The sequence below is a fragment of the Helicoverpa zea genome, chromosome 8 (genome assembly GCF_022581195.2).
Source record: "Helicoverpa zea isolate HzStark_Cry1AcR chromosome 8, ilHelZeax1.1, whole genome shotgun sequence".
NCBI lineage: Eukaryota > Metazoa > Arthropoda > Insecta > Lepidoptera > Noctuidae > Helicoverpa > Helicoverpa zea.
Window position 1 is genome coordinate 7,850,430 of NC_061459.1, and position 21,476 is coordinate 7,871,905.

The following is a 21,476-nucleotide window of genomic DNA, read 5'->3' on the forward strand; positions in this document are numbered from 1 at the left end:
GTTTATTTTCTGTCGGCACAGCTGTAAGACAAAGCTTAATAAAATAATAATAAATCTCGGATGATATACAGTAAACATTATGCATGGTACTTAAAATTAACTAAGCAATTAGCCGAAGCTGCCGTCCATGCTGTTTAGGCATTTTCTAAAATATAAATTAGCTATGTACCTAGCTAGATGTGTAAGTATATTATATAGTACTTTCCCAAGCTTGTTTAATGAAGAAAGTACAGTGTGCGATTCGATAACTCATAAATCCATCCCGGCGTTTATAACAATTGCACGTCTCTTAGCGCGACTACTGAACTGAAATCAACTTGTGAGTTTTATTTAAGAAACTTTCACAAAGCAGCTCGGAGTCTGAAAGTTGGTGATTACACCAACACGTAATAATGTCATTGTGAGCACGTAATAGTCCGTCTTGAGCATAGATATAATATTTCATGGTGCTGCGCCTAATCTCTCTCCAGCCGTGCCAGAATGCCATCGGGCAATGCCAATGAAGGAATAAAGAATGCACCTGTGCATCTGCAAATGCTTGTGGACAATTCATTATATACTACTCAGCTGGCTGATCTGATCAGAAAGAAAAACTACCGTGGCCAACATTGGATTTAGACACCATTATGCTGTGTTATTTTCACCATAGGATAACATTATCCAACAGCGCATGGAAACAGCAATGTTGGTAAGTATTTCATTTATTTTTTAAACCTGCATACAAAACATACCTAAATTAAAACACATCGGAATGTCCATAATTCCTTGGTGAGTCGGAAGTGCGGGTCCAGTGGGCGGTAAGATACGAAGCGTCGGCGTCTTTGATGCAGCTCACAAAATGCCCTCAATAAGCATCGGTTTACTCAACGTTTAGCGCGTTCACATTCCTACCGCGCTTGCTCTATGGTCTAGGGTTGGCTTTACAGAACAAAAGACTGATGAGTTTTTAGAAGCAAGAAGTTACCTACATGAGTTGAGAATGTTACCTAAATGAAAAATACTTCAACTTGAAGTTATTGTGCTGACTTAAAACTACGGAGTTTTGGCTACACAGCAGTTTAGTCAAAAAGTAGTAGAACGTTGTTGTAGGTCGTCAGTATTTGAAACAACTGTCATATCTATCCCTTATCTCTATCTCTAAGCAGTTTAACCAAATTCGTCACCTATACCGACGTCAAAATTGAGCCTAACCACTCAGGAAAATACAACAGCAACTTTTGTTTTTCATTCAAAAGAAAGGGTTGCAGAACTGAAATTATTAGACCATGATCAGCTTTATATTGTCCCACTACAGAGCACAGCCTTCCATGAAGAGAAGGATTATGAGTTAATCACCGCTCTTGCAGATGGTGGATTGACGATTTCAGACTTTAAAGTTCCTGAACTTTCGTACTTTTATCTTATGACTCCCAGATACAGGTACAGGGCACATATAAATTAAGAATAGTCAAATGCATACTACTTGTAGATCATTAAACCTGCAATCTTACTAGAGCGGCTACTTTAACCACATAACCTTAAAAGCCTGTTGATTGAATAATTTGTATTTTTACGACTTACAATCCATGGTCATAACAACCACCACGAAAGACCCAAAAAGGACCTATATAGGTTCCTTAAATTGGTACAACCCTATAGGGCCAATCACTCCCAATATTGACAGTGATGTTAAGTCAGTATTATGGGTCTAATTTAAAAGTAAGCGTTTATCTAACGTGAGGCTGCACACTTCCGTTGTACTCAAACAATGAAGTGACAAACGTATGAATGTTTCATTCATACATTCCTGTTCAGTAATTGCTCGATGTTCCGTATTTTAAGTGTTAGAGTATACGCATGCTACAAATTCTTGCTGTTTGACCTGAAGGAAAACTTATTTGGTTTCATATAAAGTCAAGATCAAGAATGAAGCTCTGAAGTTAAAAGACATTTTTGATATCATAATCTCTGGTTTGGTCGAGTGAAGGGGTAATTCGTCATCTCGACACACTTAACTCACCACGAATGTGTCCACATGGTGAAACTCAAAATTTTAACATTTATCATGTCGTCAACTCGACACGTTAAGATTTTGATCCGTGTCCAGTCAGTGAAACTTAAATTATAGTTAAGTGTGTCGAGATGACGAATGATCCGAGCGAAGTACTAAAAGGAAGGCTGCTACAGTAACTTTCATTTTCAATCGGAGTTGTTCGTTAAAGAAGTTTAAGTTTGTTAATATAGTGTACATATTCTTATTTAAATAAAATTTTTAGTCGATTTCTTTTAAGGATATTTACATTCGCTACAGGTTCAAGCAACAAAGGCAAAAGAGAAAAATTAAAGAATTATAAGAATACCTATAGGTAGGGCACGCCACCATCGTGGCGGTAAGTCCCCTCTTTGAGGAGTGGCTCGGGAGGAGTCATGGCGCCCTCACGTACCGCATGACGCAGGTCCTCACCGGACACGGTTGTTTCGGTAGGTACCTGCACCGAATCGGTCGTGAGGAGGCGCCCGGGTGTCACCACTGTGCGGACAGCCCCGAGGACACGGTGGACCACACAGTCCAGGTGTGCCCCGCATGGGAAGGGCACCGCCGGGTCCTCGTCGAGGCTTTAGGCGGCGGCGACCTCTCGCGTCCGGCCCTGATCCAGGCCATGGTCCGGGGCGAGAGGGAATGGGATGCCGTCGCCTCCTTCTGCGAAGCAGTCATGCTCGAGAAGGAGGAGGCGGAACGCCAGAGAGTTCGCACCTCTCATCCCGGCCGCCGTGCTGGACCAGGTCGACATCACGGGTGCCGGGTGTCGCGAGATGACTCCCGGCCACCGTAGGCGTGGGTCTGTGGGCGGTGAGTTCGGGTGGCTCATCGTCCCTCTGTCTTCTTAGACGACAGACCCGTGTCGACGGCGCGCGTTGTTCCACGCGCTCCTCAAAGAGATGTCAGCAACCCCAGCGGGGCCCAGTAGGGCCAGGGCCTGCCGGGGCTGCGGGTTGTTCGAAAGAGATACCGCGGCCCTGGTACATAAAAGGCCCACGACGGAACACGACGGTTTTTAGTCAGTAAGAGTCTGACACTCCCTCACCGCTGCTAACCCACAGCGGGAGGGGTCATTTGATGATTTTTAACGTCGCTAAAAAAAAGAATACCTATAGGTACATTAGGTACATACGATCCTTCCTCGAATAATGGGAATTGACCTTACGACTGTAAATCACGGAAAAACGTGAGAATTTTCCAAATGGTCGTTTAATTTCTTTCAAGTAATGCTTGACTTACAATACAGGATTTTTTCAAACTTGTGAAATTACCTGCTTATTTAAAAAGTGAGTAAATGTAATATTTAGGGTAGGTTCATATCTGACGGAACATACGTCGCGTATTTTCGGTCGCGTAACGCCAAAACAGACAAATATACGATAAAACATTCAATCATTCACACCTAACCGATGATGCGTTAGTACGTCAATCATACATTTACGATACGCTCGACGCATTTTCCGTCAGATATGAACCGACCCTTAGTAATAAAAAATCACTTACTCATATTATTTCGGGTGAATTTTTAAATATCAAGTTGACTACGTAAATAGTAAAAAGAGCTTTAAAGCCGCTAAAAGCTAATTGAAGGATAATTTTTTTTTCTCAGAACCCTTTTTTATCCTAGAACACCCAAAAGTAACACCCAAACCTTGATTAGAAAATCTTGGAATGACTTCTTCTCTATTTGATAACTGTTTGAGGCACAATGCTCACACAAGTTGTATGCCGTCGGCGGACAAAGTCCATAGTTTCGCAAGCTCGTTTTAAAACAAAGCAAACTGCGCGTTTAAACGTGCGCATAACACTGCGAAACTAATCGCAATTATTCAATTTAATTCTCAAACAAATCAAGCTCACCTTCGTTTAGAATATAAAGATCAGGAAAAGATACAACACGGTATAGATTAACATGAATTTATTTAGTTTATCAAATGTGTTTCGTGATAGTGCTGCGTAAATTCTAACAAATCATGTGTCCACAAACGATTCTCAAACATCAACCTTTAATACAACAAGCACAAATGCTACCAATTTATTTACGTTACACAATGTAAACTGATGTCCAACAGAGAATTACAATGATACAAACAAAAATGAATATTGTTAGCACCACAATATTACAACTATTACCACAAAACAAAACGATAAACGATCACGTTACTTCCTCGAACTGGGCATGTATCAATCAATAAATAATATATCGCAACTCAGCTTTTAACAAATCAACTCAATAGTATGTAGCTTTAATAATTCTGTCAAAATTATAATGAAACCCCTTCACTGTGATTTCACCCCATACACATAATTTCCCAAGACATTTTCGTTTGTGAATTGAGTGATAATTCTTTATCGTGTAATGCTATAGAAATTGGCATAAGAATAAATTATTCTAATGTTTAAGCTATTATTTACAGAACTGTTAAAACTAGGAATAATCTCATTCAACGTAAAAACTATGCACCTACTTCTCAAGGCCACAAATGCGAGGATGGTATTACACAATAAGTACATATAAAAGCTCTTTTCACTGCCGTACGTAAATTCGTACTCTTATGAGATTCGCAATGAAAGTTAATTACTTAACTGAAATACAAATTAACATATAAAACTGTATCGTTATCTATGGAAAACAATACATTAAATGAATTAATAATTATTAGATACATTATACAAATTAAAAATGTAATAATACATACTTTAGTAATCCACAACCACCTTATATAATTTAAATCACTGGAAGGCACTTGCAGCATTGAGAAATAAATAAACCGTTTAAAAATAATCAATTTAATAATACTTAATCGTAATAATAATATAAAAATATAGTTATGTCTATATTTACAGTCAAGTGACAAAATTCAATACATTACATTAATCTGTACCGTTTAAAAGAAAAGGTACTGAAATAACTATAAGGCGTGAACACTTAGTTAACTAGAATTAGGACTAAATCAAAACATAGGTAATCGTTTCTGGTGTCGGGACTTTTCCGGTAATGGTGTAGTATACAAAACGAATGAAACATACATTGAGTGACAAGTATCTCATTAAAGAAAAAGCCTTAACTCCAGAAAGCTGGTTAAGTGTCTCCGCTTACAGCCGTCAGGTAACTAACCGAGTAGTACCCAGGAGTATTAATTTTAAAGTTTTAACATTGATGTTGAAGTCCGACACGCATTTACATATCCCACAAGATTGCACTGAATTTATCACACATTCGTCGAAGTCGTATGAATACACTGCGACGCCCTCGCGGGGCCATTGTTCAGTGTGTGGAGCGGCGGTGTGAGGACACCGAGGAATGTCAGTACGCGAAGTTGTCACTGTGAGCACAGTAGGGCTGGTGCGGTCACAGCAGCGGCACTGGCGGCACGCCGGGCACCAGCGGCTCGGGTACTCCCTGCAGCACGTTCTGGTAGTGATGATGATGCATCATGCCGTTCATCATCTGCTGGTGATGCAACATCGTGGCGTGGTGCAGTTGCGCGTGCTGTAATGACGCGTGATCCCCTTTCTCCTTCATCACAACTTCTTCGCGTTTCTTCACCTGTTTGCGCTCCTTAGCGCGTCGGTTTTGGAACCATATTTTTACCTATAACAATGTGATTTCGTTAATGGTGATCATCAGATCTTTAAAAAACTGGAACGCACTATTCAAGTGGCTTTGATGGCAAGTCAGTGGTTAATTTTGTTCCTATTTTTAAAATAACCTCATGCAATCATGTGTATTTTCTGCTTTGCAGTTATTGTTATTAGAACGGGGTGGGTGTGAATACATCCAAAAATGTAGGATTGACCATTGTTGTTATTTTGGATGCCTATTATCAATTGCATTGCTTATCATTAGGATTTGCCTGTTACCCTAAACAAATTAAAAACCCTCATCCTTCACCTAATTAAGAGAATCATATTTTCCTTCCTTCTTATGTGAATGGCCGGTAGTATCCTGTTATAGGCAGTTTGAGAGGATATTGAATTACCTGTCGCTCTGAGAGTCCGAGGCTGACCGCGAGTTCAGCCTTGCGTCGTATGGTGATGTACCGGCTGTAGTGGAACTCCTTCTCCAACTCCAGCCTCTGGTGGTCACTGTACACCACGCGGTATTTGTCCTTCGTGCGCGTTTTACCTGCAACAATGTCATCTTCTATTAAATATTATATAGTCTCCCCTCAGATTCTGTACATTGCAAGCCTATGAAAATCAGCCTTCGGCATAGTGAACTCATATCCTATCCTAAACTGGAGTTATGTAAATTTATTTTTTTAAACTACGTGTCATGAATGACGAACCATTGTTTGTATTCTACAAGTGTAAAAAAGTGTTGCACATGATCGGAGTGATGCATCGACAGGATACGGTAAGATGCACTAAAACATTTAGGCTATTATTCACGCATGATTAACTAAAATAAACACAAGAGTTCTAGCAAAACGTTAGTGGAACATCATTCGTCGATTTGCTTCATGAAAAGTCTTTTATATTCTCGTAACGAGGCACGCAGCCGCGGAGCGTAGTGTGGGGAGAGGGAACAAATCCCGAGGGCTCGATAAGGTAAATCCAGGCGGCGGGATCAAGGGACGCCGCGCGCTCGCGGCTTAGCAAGGATCTAGTCAGGACCACACCTTGCGACCGAGGGCAAAACCCACTGGAAGAACATTAAACACTACTACACTGTGTCATTTTGAGGCTTTCTTTGTGTATTTTTATTTGAATTACGTATATAATTCCGCTTTAAAAATGATTAACTCTGCAAGAGTGCCTGTTTTTAATGTTCCTTAACTAAATGTGCTATGATTGCAGTAGACGCAGTTATTGGTTCCTATTTATCGTTGTTTGTCGTAGAATTTCCGTATAATTCATTAAAATAATTAACTAAATGCACAACCGAGATTGTGTATTGAAACGTTATTGTTTCATAATGATAAATTGTACCGAGGTAATTAGAAGATAAGTCGGGCATGCGATTCGTTTCATATTTGCACAAGACCAAAGCAAATACTGCAAAAGATAAGTTATAAATTAAATTCGAGAGCATCGTGTAAGGTAATTTGTAATTTTCCGTCTGTTACTGAATGAAAAATGAATTTTGAAAATTCTCCATTTAAAGAAGATTATAATCTTTATCTGAGAGATGCAATGTTTCTTAAGCTAAATAAGCTCAAATTTTGTTTGCCTAACGATCACAAGGCCATGTTTTGTATCTGTGTGTGCTTAACGTGAAGAATATTGAAACAAACCTGAAAACCCGCTATCGCATAGAATCTTTGAGTGATATTTACGTTTGAACTTTACAACACATATGTAGACACACAGATTAGACATTAAATCTGTATGGAATGGGGAATTCTGTGGGATTTTTCGTAGTGTCGAAAATGTAAATTTTGTTTACAATTTTTATCTGTAGTGTAGATGTCTCAACGAGTAAAATTACCAAGATACGTATATCTGTGTACATAACACTAAGACAGAGGTGAGGTGTCTGCTTGTGTGCCTTCTCGGAGTGTGTAAATATTCCTTATCTCGGTATTAAGAACTTCATAAATTATGTTTGTCACTCGCTGCTGCACTCGCTGTGGAATTAGACATTTACGTAACAATCAGAAGACAATTATTGTTAAAAATATGCAGAGTTATCCTGTTTTCTTGCCAATGTACTTGAAATTAAAATAATTGGAATACTGTCATACAGGGATAGTAAAAGAAAATAATAACTGGACGCCCTGTCGAATAAAGTATACTTGTAACCACTTTTCTTCAAATTCAATTGATTCATTTTTATTATTCTAAAGTTTTATCGGTAAGTATAGTATCTAATAAACAATAACAAAAAGGTAACTAACCTCAAAATTTGGACTGCAATAAATTCGATAACATCACGGAGGAGAAAAGACTAGCGGAGATGCCCTAACGCAGGTAGGTCACGCGCCTTCAGGTAGGTCAAATACGTCACGACTACGTCACGACAGGCGTGGCTGGACACCGCCCATATACCGTCCTTCACATCAAACTGACATCTTGTCATAGTTGTATTTTTACCACAATTTCAACAAATTTTATTTGTTACTCGATTAAAACGACGAAATGCGCTATCATTAATTGTAGAAATTGCTCAGGATCCAAACTCAAACATACCATAGGATAACATTTCACGTGTAAGTAATATTTTTACTATAAAGCATATTTTTTGCTAGAGACATCTGTCGTCGAATAGCTGCATTTCTAGAACCTCTAAGTGAATTTGTATTATTTTCGTATGAATCTTGTATCAATGTATATTATTGGTACCAATTTTTGCCTTAAAAAACTTCATTAAATCATAAAACTTATAAACATAAAACAATCATAAAACTTAAAAAGCTTCATTTTTCCTTGCATCCTACAAGTTTTTTTTATAGATTATTTACAAACCAAAACATATGATATATTATCATGAAAATTTAAAATTATAAAAACACCATCTTTCGGTAAGTAGTCGACTTACGTATATTTGAAGTAAAATTGTGTTCATCAAGACAGAGACACCCGTTACAAAATTAAGTGCTACCAGACATCGAAAATTCAATCACCCATTCTTAAAAAAGGCCTTATTTAAAAAAAACTGCAATTATCTTAAAATTAATCATAACTCTAACTATGTATTTCTTTTAGTAACCAGGCAGCATCGTTGTGATCAGTTACATGTAATAAGATCTAAGACTACATTTTATAAAAACAGTATTTTTGCAATGGCTCCAAAAATTTATAACAAATATAAGATTTTTATATAGGTATATCTCTCTTGCCGTACATACTTTTTGAATGTACCTTTACTCAGAGCAACATCCGACTCACATAAAGTCTGCTACTTAGTGGATGCGCCGTTATGATACAGTTGTGAAAACTCTAATTTGGTACTGTCCCTATAATTTTAATTTCCATTTTTCTTGGTGAATTTCGTAATATGGCATCATCGAAAATAACAACAGTCATCGCAGCACGGTTCTAGAACAAATAGAACGAATTTTCGTGCTTGTGATGCCATAGTGGCTAGTAGACGAACTAACACAATGACAATAGTTGATACTTAAATTACACCATGGGGGTATTTTAGACCCGTGGTGAATAAAAATGATTTTTCATCGAGTCTCCGTTTAATGGTTCCTAGTAGAATTATACCCATTTCATTTCTGGGGGAGTAAATAAATTGTTGTGGGGCAAGTTCTCTGCACAAAATAATACCTATATAAGAATTAATTTTCTAACTTTTTTATCTCTATCTTTTTATTTGTTCATTTCAAATGAATGCTTCTTCAAACTTTCTAATTCAATTACTATTTTAAAAGAATGATTAATTTTGAGTATTTACTTTACTTTTGAGTATGTCACTAGTGGTCGATGTTAGTTGAGGGTTAGATTTTAATCATCCTATTCCACGCTAGATGGATTTACAAAAAATGGGTGGCTTCCCATAAAAGGCGTATAAGGGTGGAGCACGGGTGGAGCCAGTAACGTTCCTCGTCCCCCGCTCACCCGAATTTTGGCGCGCTGCTTTGTTAGGAGATTTTACGTTAGGGCACCTCCGCTAGTCTTTTCTCCTCCGTGGATAACATGAACGCCTGACAAGTTATTAAAGGTACAATATACAAGCCGACAAGCAAGATTTTATTATATTTACAACATAATAAAAGCGATAATATTGTGTTCACCGTAAGGGGTCCAAAGACAACGCGATGACATGTTTTCCTACACCACTCGAAGCCTAAGATAACTCTTTAAAGCGTTTGAATGACAGAAAATTATAAGTTAAATAAATTTCCGGTTAGGGGAGCAAACAGAAAGGGGATGGAAGATAACTGGTAGAACAAACAGAGGTCCAAACATCGGCGATGCCCTCGATGTGGCGTTTGATAGCAGGCGCTAACTGCTACGGCAAACTGCAACTAAAACGGTGTATTTCTTTCCAAGGGAATAAATTCTTCATGTTCGTCCGAAAAATACCTACTCATACTTCAGATATTTGTGCAAATTATTTATTATAAGCGTTAGTACCCTACCCTGACAGATAAGTATTTAATAACGAAGGTCACCCTTATTATCGTATTATTTTCGTTTACTTCTATTGTTTTCCTTTAAATGTTATTGACACTATGACTGTAACATATATAAATCTATACTAATACAAAAGGATATAAAAGAAAAGCATTTTATTTGACACGTTCAAAAACTGTGATAATATGAGAGTGGAATTTTTGACTGGTTTGTTTGACTGTCTACTTTATAGCTAGGTATATAACTATTAAAACTTCAATGTTAAAATAACTAAATTTATGGTGCAAGTAATAAAGTAAATAGGTGTATTATCATGGTAAGATTTAACCAAAAAATACTGGGTTGTTTGTGGTAGGCAAACATTGCGGGCGGGCGCGCCGGAGGGCGGCGGCGAATGCTGTTTAGTCAGCGGTTATCATGGACAAATAGGTGCATAGACCAGATAGCCCGACTGACAGATAACCCGGGCCAAGCCAGGAGGGGCGTATATAGCATCGAAGGACTTAGTGCAATTTTGGAAATGGAACTCCGTCACACCGCCATTTATCAAGTATTACACATTTTTTTATTTTAAGTAACGACTCAATCGATGAGCTTATTTTTTACTGCATGACTTTATAATAAACAATAAAAACGAAAACTTTGATTACAAACATTGTCACGCTGATTATACAAAATATACGTAGAAGACGTATAAAATGAAATAAAACACTAAGATTCACGTACCTACTTATAACGTGTTTTTAATCTGAATCATCTAAATATAATTAGGTACCTAGTGGTTGCTACAACAGTTTATGTAGCGGTTATTGTACTTGTTAGCGATTTCACCTATTTTCCCATAGTAAATCACTTCAGTATAACATTATTATTGTATGACTATAAAAGTATTTGTGAATGTATTAAACAATTATAGTATACGACATATTACTATTGTAATATAGGAATTATGATAAGGCAAGTCGCTCATTTACTTGAAGATAAACCTATATCGCGCACTCAATAATACGTGAACTTAAGTATTAATCACTTTAAATAAACGTGCTTCGAATCCTATGCAAAAATAATAAATAGATTTAATAACTTTCGAATGTAAACGAAAGATTGAACTTTTATATTCGATTTAACCTAAGTTTCAAAAATTACGTAGCGCGTAGGCGCGTAGGCCGTAGCAAAAAATGGTCAACAGTGCTATTGCAATGCCATTTATAAAAATGTACTGCTTTATTTATTTACTTGATATACAATATTATACGTGTTTAAATTATCTAAAACGACCAATTGCTTGTCAAACACGTACTTCGGTTTAATTATGAAAGGAAAACTATTAATCGGGAGTTATCAGCGTCGCTAGCGGCTTTGTCGGCCTGCCGAAATCCCGCTTTCAGTTAACGCGCGGTAATCGCGACTCGGCTCCGATAGCGGTGTCTTTGAACATGTTGACTCAATCGCTTGTCATATCGCGCGGTTACCTTCTTGTAAGCGCCTGTAATGCGTTTTTGATGGACGAGGGCGCGGCTATCGGCTATCACGACGATAAATACTGCCAAAAGAATTATTTCGATACTTCAGCTTGAGATGGCTGATGTTTCGATAACTCGCAGATCTGATTTCAGAGATTTAGAATATTATCAATGTTTATCTCTACTATATCCTCGAAGTATATAAAGTGAGGGTGAATTAACATCATCCCGTGACCCTCCGCACTCCCTCGGGAGGCGCGGCGCTGTTTTTGAGGAAGGGCTCGCAAAGGGCGGAACATAAAGTGGCTCAGGGCAACTTTATATCCAGTTTTACTTCTATTTAGAGCTATACATGAAATTCCAATATCAATGGCTAATTATAAAAAACGCAAACATATTATTATCGACGACCGATATAATGATATCTCTGAATACATTACAATGTCCAAAATGCCAACTTTCGTGCCTTCCATTATACGATTTATCTTCACGTGTTTATTGTTTCTAACGTCAAAACAACGCAAATGTATTTAAATGTCGAACGCAATAATGAATCGTTAAGCGTAGGTACGCTTATTACCGAATCACTATGATCGATGATAGACGCACATCATACGTCATACATTGCACACGGCATGTGATGAACTCGTTCAAAATAAACTGAGATGAAGTCAACAATCAGTTTTTAACGCACAGCATGATAACTATATTGTGTGAAAGTCATTTGTCATCTAGAAGGACGCAAAAAACTACATTATTTGCCAAAATAAAAGATAATGACTATAATAATAATCCCCGCCTACTGTTGGCTCCTGGCGTTTTTGCAAGCTCCCTGGTGCGCGACTACCGCATAGACAAGAGAGAGCCTTCAACACCATCCGAAATAATTTCTCGACATCCATTCATGTTTCGACAGCCATTTGTCAGCCTCAATATATGTAGGGTAAATACGCCAAATGTCGGCCTCCCCCCAAACTTCGGCCGTCTGTACATTTTCAGCTTGCATTCATTCAAAAGGTAATTAAGTGTTAGTTTTGCTCCTCGAATTGCAACCTTGGTTTATACTCTATACGTACAAATCGTTACTATCCGATTCTGTCACTTACTCTTCTCATACTGAGCGTCAGTAGCGATTGCGCCGTTGAAACATCAAATTCGCACGTAAAGTAGCTTACTCGAAGTGAATACTCACATTTTGGGGATTGATATTAGAACGATAAAACATTTATTTATTTTTGTTTTAAGCTTGATTGTCACTAATGGGTTATTTTTACTATATTTTAAGATAGTTTTTTCAGCGTTTTGCGTATATTTTTCAAGGAAAAATAGGAGGCCGCCATTAGGACAACAGTTTTGACTTAAAACCGGAGTCTCGGCCGTGGCCGACTTAAAGCAAATGCAGTCTATTTTATAAATTCCTATTGTACTAATTCCGTTGGCTTAACAAGAGAATTTGCAAAGCTTATAGGCAAACAGATCTATTTTACGTTTAATAGCCAAATAACGGCCGGGGTGATATTAGTTGAATCTCGAGAAATAAGGTACAAGAAATAGGGGCCGACATTAGAATCGTAAATAATCGTAATGTCGACCAGCCTCGAACTCAAGCGCCACTATACAGGCTGATGAAAAAATACTTTTATATTTTTTCATTTTCTCAAAATGAAATAATTTATTTATTATAATTCATTATATCGTATAGGAGTTAAGTTTAAATGTAGGAGTTGACAGTATTGTAGGCATGATTATGGTAGCTTTATAGTTTGATACTTGCTATCTATTAAACCGTTCTTATTAGCTTAAAAAATATAAATGGTTGGTCGTGAATACGACTTTTTTTGTTTAGGGGAAACAAAAAAATATTTTACTATAAATTAAACAAATACAATTACAAATGTATACTTAGTATTATATTATAATTCTGCTAAAATAAATCATGTTAATAATATTTGTCACTGCCTTAATTTAAAACAGCCTATACCTGGCCGACATTTGGAAAAAACGCAACCGACCTTGGGCCGTGAATGGCCGACTTTAGGGTTTTTCTGTTCTCGACGCATCTAAGCCTTATTACTTTTTTCTTTTCGTAGAAATATCAATCTTATGCCTATAAACATGACATAGATTAATCAAACTATCCAAATCCGCATCAGAAACTATCTTTCGTTGGAAACTGACGGTGCTATAGCGAACCGCAATCAGAAAATCGCTAAGGGGGCCGACATTTGGCGTATTTACCCTATCTCGGTGAGCGTGAAATGTCGACAGTCGACTGTAATCTCCCGCCGAGAATTGGGATTGGTGAATGTAGACAAATAGAGATTTATTTCTTCGAATGTCCCCAGGTTTGTGCAAACACGACTCGGAGACAAATACAGGCAAGAAGTTTTTGTACACAGAAAGCCGGTCGGAAAGGACATTGTTGACACGACTACAATATAAACACGTATTACATGTGTAAACTTGACACGGTATTGATGTAACGTAGCATAATACTTACAACTCTGTATTTTGTAACTTTGCTCTAAATCTGCATGAAATTCTTTATTCTCGCGCATTTCCTAACAATAGTTGAACGTAGCCTTTTAAAATTAAATACGCTTAAAAATATTTTAAAGGCATTCGAAACGCTTGTTCCATGCCAAAACCTGAAAATCTTTTTTGGCATTGCAGCAAGCAAGTTAGCAGTAGGTACGGTCAATATCGAATTGCGGTCGAGTTGTCGCGAGAGCAAGTTGGCAAAGATTTAACTTGTTCAGTTGGGTCCCGGGGGCGCCGTTGTCCGTGATTGTCGCCGGGAGCCGGAGCCGGGATCCCGCGCACAGCGGCCGGGATTAATTGCTCGCTTCATGCACTAGCTCCCCAGGCACGCGTTAACACACAACCATTCCAGTAAACGCAAAATAACACATCTAATTTTATACCCAATGATAATTGCAACGATTTGACAAAATTACGAATAGGGAAGGGCGACAAGAATAAAATGTGCATAATAAAATTACAAATTCAAATGATATGTTTTTTTCTAATTAAAATAGTAACTTCATCAGTAATCTACCAGTGTAAGTATGACAAGTTTAAAAAATACATTGCGCAATTACCTTTTGAAGGTTTAATTGGCAAGAGCTAGTACCAGTTAAGCCAGTTATCTCGCAGTTTCATAATTATTACTTATTCTGAATAATTCTGATGAAATGCATTATATTTTTGATATTTTGATTTTAAACAGATCTTTTTAGCATTATAATATATTTGAACTGTGATAGTAGTACAATCTAAGGGTGAGTTGAGATGCACCATTAAAAATAAAAACAACCAGCGGTGTACAGCCCCTTGGTCAAAACTGCTATTTGACGACTGAAAATGGTTCAGTTATAGTTATAGGTAGTTAAATGGAGCAACTCACCATATGATTCTAGAAGTTCTTTTTACTTAAATAGGCACATCGTTAACTTTATTCCGATTTAGTTTTTTCAGCGAAATTCGAAATAGCGAATTGCTGGATGGGATGATATCTTTTTTTGTAATCCTACAAATTATTAGGTATCTAGAACTTATAGATTCTTAAGATAATTTAGATAATTTTTATTAACAATTCATTCTAAAAATGGGCACAATGCCAGAGATTTCCTAAACGACACTGAAGAATTTGTGTCCTAAGAAAACATCCAAAGACATATTCTTTAAACTACTCTAAGCCGAGTGGATGTTTTCATAGACATTAGAACTACTTTTCACATTTCTATATTGAATACAAAAACGCTTCTTGCTATACCAATATTCACTCAAAACAAATCACAACTCTTAAATGGCGGTCAAAACGTTTCCCATTATTTCTTACCTATATAGGAACTTAATACATGCTACGATGAATGGGAACACTGTTATTATGTATCTACTACCTGGCCAATACCCAACCTACATCGATGCATCACTGCGCACATAAGGAAGCGAGTCGCATGCGCACGCAATGACGCCATCTTGGAAACACAGATTAAGCATTGTGCAGAAGTTTTAACTAAGCTTTAACTTAAATAAAAAGGAGATTTTACAAAGTAGAAGTGATACTGCGAACTTGTTGACTGAAATCTTGACTGACAGTGAAATGCCTAAGTACTTTTCGTGGTTTTATTTTCTTCTAAAATATATTTTAGTTAGTTTTTTTGTTATTTATAGTTTTCTATATTAATTAATTGCTAATCAATAAGCATTTTTACGCCTGAAACACAGATTCTTCTCCCTAGTGCTAGCAAGAAAATGTTAGCAACATTTAAACCAAGTATGTAAACAATTGTTGTAACAGACACGTGTTAATACAATAAGCAATGTATGTATTTTTATTAAGATTTATTAGTTTATTGGTAAACATACATTTTATGCTATTCGAGTTTAAAATAGATTTAACTGAAATTCAGAGATAGATACCTATTTACTTATCAATTACCTACTCGCAATAAATATACTAAAAAATATAATAAAAAATGCAAACAAATCAATTAAACAGTAAAAAGTTTTTATTACTTTATGATGTAATTTGTTTATTATTAATTAAAGAGTCGTGGTGGCCTAGTGGGTAAAGGACCAACCTCAAGTACGAGGGCGCGGGTTCGATCCCAGGTCAGGCAAGTACCAATGCAACTTTTCTAAGTTTGTATGTACTTTCTAAGTATATCTTAGACACCATTGGCTGTGTTTCGGATGGCACGTTAAACTGTAGGTCCCGGCTGTCATTGAACATCCTTGGCAGTCGTTACGGGTAGTCAGAAGCCAGTAAGTCTGACACCAGTCTAACCAAGGGGTATTGGGTTGCCCGGGATACTGGGTTGAGGAGGTCAGATAGGCAGTCGCTTCTTGTAAAGCACTGGTACTCAGCTGAATCCGGTTAGACTGGAAGCCGACCCCAACATGATTGGGAAAAGGCTCGGAGGATGATGAGGATGATGATGTAATTTGTTTATGTGATTGCAATTAGAAGTGTAATAATTTAACTTTTGTAATTTAATTTAAAAAAGGCTTTAGTTTACGTCTGGCCACTGAAAAGGGAATTTAGAATAAGGTAAAACCGACCTATCCAACAAAGGAACCTTATACTTAACTTATCTGTGAAAGTGAAGGAAATGGCGTCTGAGAGTGATGAAAATGCTTAATTAAGTTACTAGCATTCATAGAATTTAATACGACCGGCCCTTGTGGAAGCCAAGGGCCTATGTTCAGCAGGAATACTGAGATGATCATGATGAAATCAAGAATGAAAATAACTATATAGTATTACCCACATGGTGTCAAACAGGAAGAATGTATTTTAATAACCTATGACACGGGTCGGCGGGTATCAGCAGAAAAAGGAAGTTTTAAATGACTTCGTGTAAAACTTTATCTTAAACCAGGATAAATATGCAGATGTAGGTAATATCAGAACTCTAATGAATTAAGGATGATTCATCAGCAGTGTTTTAGAAACCACGAGCAATTTTTGTTCACTTGAATTGTGAAAGATTTTCTTAACTTTTTTAATTCTGTCTGAGTTTTCTATTTCAGCTTGGTTAGTTGTGTTGTCTTGTGGCGTCACATGACATATACATACTTAGGCAGTACCTAGCAATATAAGGCATGGATATAATGTAAACGTTTTTAGTGTTCAATTTACCGTGTGAGCTTATAAAAAGAAAAATCTACATCTTACTGTTATTTTGATTATCTACTTTTTATAAGCAATGACGACAATCCGAGCAAGAATCAATTGAATATAGGTATATGTAATAATAAATCATACAAAAGCAAGGTTAGAGAAATATACCTGTAAAACAATTATTTCGCCGCGGAATTGTACGCAAATTCGTTGGGATCCATCAGTAGCAGGTGAATGTACCCACAAGTCAAGTCTTATTAACAACAATCGTCCATTTAATATATTAAGTAAATCCATTCTTATCCTGTGATCTAAACCCAACAAAGAGCAGTTAACAAGTTTTTTAATTGTTCAGGTAAAAAAATATTGCGTCCATTTTGACTTTCCTTAAATAATTAAAATATTCTTGATATCTCGCTAAACAAGTTTGGCATTTTATTTAACACCTCTGTCTGCATATTTTTATTTTTTATCTTTTTGATGATCAATAAAATTTATTAAAAGTGTTTTATATTTATTGCACGTCAACATGTTTTTATTTACTGGGGTTTGACATTCACTGTACAAATGGCGATTACTTACATATTTTAGTTATTCAAATGTATGAAATACCTAATGAGTTTGTATTAGGAAAATTAGGTACTCGTTACCTAATGGTATTAGCAAAAAATCTACCATTGCATATAAATTACCTAGATAACTAATTGTTTGTGATTAAGGTAACTTTAAAAAAAAGTTTCTACATAATCCTTCTCCCTTTTCCTCTATTTATGTTCTGACACTACACGATGCGGTGATAGAAAAATATACCTATCTGTTGTTTATGTTTGCCTAATTGTAGAAATGTTTCGCATTTATGAAGCATTAAATATGAAACAATCACATCACTGCCTACTTAGTGGAGCCATTAGACAAACAATGTCATTAAACATCTCAGTTGGGCCTTTAAATAGTCAACTTTTACGACCATTACCCTTTGTGATAAAGAAATGCCGCCGAACAGTTTTGAATAGGCTGAACAGAGCTGAAATCCTGATATACGGATCCATTTGCGTTAAAGTTATTGTCTAAAAGACTTTAACAAAAGTTATGTTTAGTAGTAGTTAAAAGTCAGGTTTTTAATTTTCTGTATTACAAAAAACTACCTTTTAATATAAAAACATAACTGCAAGAAATTCTACTGAAAACCTGAAACTATAAAATATTCCCGCTATAGTTTAGTTAAGCGCATGTGTTTTAGGGGAAAGGCTCACCCTGGCTGTAGTTTCAGTTTTCACCCTTCTCTTGCGGTAATTACGTATTATTTCAATAACTTACCTACTTGTGTACGCTACCTTAAAAACGTGAATGAAATAGGTACTGTATATTTTTCTTAAATATTATTGTATGTTTACAACAAAACAGTTTGTACCTACGGATTTTTACATTGTGCTTGTGTTGTGTGTTGTGTTGCATTGTGCATACTATGTATATTGTGCATTGTTATTGTACAAAACATAGGTATATGTTTTGTTTTTTTACAAAGGCAGATACTTAGATAGACAGACTTGCTACCTTAGTAAATAATCTTCCAGAAATATAAGTAAGTATATTGATGTTTTGTAATGTCAGGTAAGTACCTAAGTGTGTACGGTTTCCACCATTAGAAAACTATAAACACGTTTCGAGTTCCCAATACTTACTGAAAACATTCTAAGTAGTTCATGCACCAAACAAAACAAATCTTCTTCTATTATTATTCCTCATCAGATTTATGACAGCAAATAATTATTCTATTATAGATATGAGTCACAACACAATAGTGTGACAGCCGTTAGGTACATGGAAATCAATAAAATTCGTTTAGTCCTTATCGATATCAGCGAATTAAATATTATGCTTTAGTACAGTATTATTCATCGGTGCCTATGTATAATCGAGCGACGTGATTAATTTACAAACTAGAAGTATTATAAACTGAGTTTTTATTTAGGATTTAACAAAACAGGTTCTGTAATTATGCGCTACGTTACGTTACGTTTAGTTAGTTCGCTATACTCAGGCTGAAAAAGGTCATTTAATTGTTCTTAAAGCATAAATAATAATTTTAATGGGGTAATAACGCAGTTTTTAATAGCACACACATTTCATAGTCTCTTAATATCCCAAAAAAAGAACTTCACGCATCGCAAATTGCTGATTTGATCTGCCTTTGAATAATACTTAGCACTGAAAACGTTATGTGCTTAATTTTATTTTTTGGGAGATAAGTACCTATTAATTAAGTGAATGCAGTTTCAGTATTTAATTTCATTTGTGGTTGTTTAAAAGACCCTACACTTAAAAAAATAATTTTGCGTCTTGTTACTTATTGCATTTGGTAAAGGTGGGTAGATTTTAAAAATATTGTTTACTTTTTAGTAGGAAGGTACCTACGCTGATTTAAATGATTGAATGAATGCTTGTTTAGTGCCCGCGGTGACTTCTTAGGTTCAAATAAATTGAAAAAGATAAAAACCTGGATTGGGCTGTGTCTGGTAGTTAGGTTTCTTCATCCATTCGTATGGGGAGCGCGGCGGGGCTGGTGGTTGCGCTGGTCGCGAGCCGGGGGAGCTCTCGCTGGGGCTGGCGAGGTCGCCTCGCGCCGGGGACGGCATGTCCGCGATCTCTCGCTCCCCAGGCTCTCGCTTCGGGAAGTGATGAGGATCCGGCGCCCATTCTCCACCCGCGGGCGCTCCGTTCCACGCGCACCACTGTTGCTCCTCGAAGTTCTGGTGCTGCCAGCCATACCAGCCGCTGCCGTATTGCCCGCCCTTGCCTTGGTACATGGCGAGCGGATTAACGTAATTCACCATGCTTCGATCACCGTCCGAGCATCGCACATACACTCGCTGTCACAACACCACCGTTCTGTTACAGGTGCAGGTACGACAATCTAGATACACCACACGCGACGTAGCGGACGCGACTGAGCGAAACGAAGGAGGTAAGCGAGGCCGGCTGCTCGGAAAACGGGAGGGACGGTGTCGGTATCGGAGGGCGTCGCCGAGACCGGCCAATGAGCGCGTCGCCGACCCGCCCCGGCGCCCGGCCGCGCGCCGGCCGCCCGCCGGCCGCACTCCGCACGCCGCCGCCGCACTCACGTTTCATTTGCCTAATTACTACAAAAATAATGAACATCGCCATAATGAAGTATGCCTTTTGTCAGGAATTCCTTAAGGCATATATTTTATTTTTCATAACTGAACTGGTTTATGGACGAAATGATCAATCTGTCTAATACAAATATGTAAGTAGGTATCTACCTATGTAGAACTTGTTCACGTTTAGAAAAATCGATATCGAATCCTTCTTCCTATGGGAACATGACATGGTCATACTTATGTCTAACTTCAAATAATTAATCAGAAATTAATAAAATACTTAGATACGTAAGCATGAGAATTTTTTTTATGTAGGTAAGAAATGCGAGGCAAATAAAATATTTTCAAATAAAATTATATTTTACATGAAACCGGAAATTTTGGTAGGTATAAGTAAAATAACATTAACACACTTGGGAAGAATGACCTGACCACCAAAAATCATAACAATTAGTTCAGCCGTTCTTAACCCCCCACGCAAAGGGGTTAAAAGTTTAACTTGTCTGTCTTTGTATCAATCAGTCTATGGTATCGTAGCTCTCAACTGAATGATCTTATTCTCGTTTAGATTTTGTGTGACAAAGATTATTTTATCCTGACTGCTAGGTATATTGTTTCATGAACATATCGGCTCAGTCGTTTCTTAGTAAAAAGGCTGTTTTATCAGCAACAACAGCAGCTCAATTTTGATAATTGAATATTTAATTCTGTATTTAAAATGTTTAAAATTCGCATCGGTCACAAAATTTTAAAAATATTAAATTATAAGAACTACTTTTCGCATCTGGATAAAAAGTAACCTTGCCCGATGAAAGGGCCATCTAAAACTGAAATGTACTTATTAAAAAAAATTGGACCAGATTTTGATGATATTAGCTAACATGTTTAAGTAAGTAAATATATAAACAAACTCTTACCGTCTTACCACAAAAACTTTTAAACGTCAGTTTATGCCTTGTCTAAAAAAATGTCAAATTATGACGTTGACATATGGTTCATTTTGCAGCCAAAATTTTATTAGACAAGTGTAAAACAGTGTTTAAAGTTTTTGTAGTAAGGCCCTTAAGCTTTATAAAAGTTTCTAAGTAGCTTTAGAAAAATAGTTGGTTACCTATAGTAAAAAATAATTAAGTAAGCTTAGAGGCAATATCTTTAAGTACCTACAGGTTAGTAGATAAGGAGTGTACTTACTGAATTTTCATAGACAAAGC

The 21,476-nt window shown here is 36.9% G+C and overlaps 1 protein-coding gene across 2 annotated transcripts; it reads right to left on the reverse strand.

The window, feature by feature from the left end:
- Positions 1-3,923: 3,923 nt before the first annotated feature.
- Positions 3,924-20,111, reverse strand: LOC124632642 (homeobox protein CDX-1). 2 transcript variants are annotated; one of them, XM_047167537.1, is made up of 3 exons: positions 19,641-20,111; positions 6,004-6,149; positions 3,924-5,615 (listed from the first exon to the last, which is right to left on the reverse strand). In XM_047167537.1, the coding sequence occupies exons 1-3, from the start codon at positions 19,975-19,977 to the stop codon at positions 5,373-5,375; spliced, it is 726 nt and encodes a 241-aa protein (XP_047023493.1). In that variant the 5' UTR covers positions 19,978-20,111; the 3' UTR covers positions 3,924-5,372. The 2 variants fall into 2 exon arrangements, with proteins under 2 accessions (XP_047023493.1, XP_047023492.1); XM_047167536.1 differs by having other exon boundaries at positions 6,004-6,164; positions 19,641-20,101.
- Positions 20,112-21,476: the final 1,365 nt, after the last annotated feature.

Bases quoted from the DNA above. Each gene is read 5' to 3' on its own strand.
- LOC124632642 (XM_047167536.1), bottom strand. From the start codon at position 19,977: ATGGTGAATTACGTTAATCCGCTCGCCATGTACCAAGGCAAGGGCGGG. The intron at 6,165-19,640 runs GTTTTTATCTTT...ATTTAATAGAAG, and splicing joins CCAGACACAGCCCAATCCAG to ATGACATTGTTGCAGGTAAA. The intron at 5,616-6,003 runs GTAATTCAATAT...ACATTGTTATAG, and splicing joins TCGGACTCTCAGAGCGACAG to GTAAAAATATGGTTCCAAAA.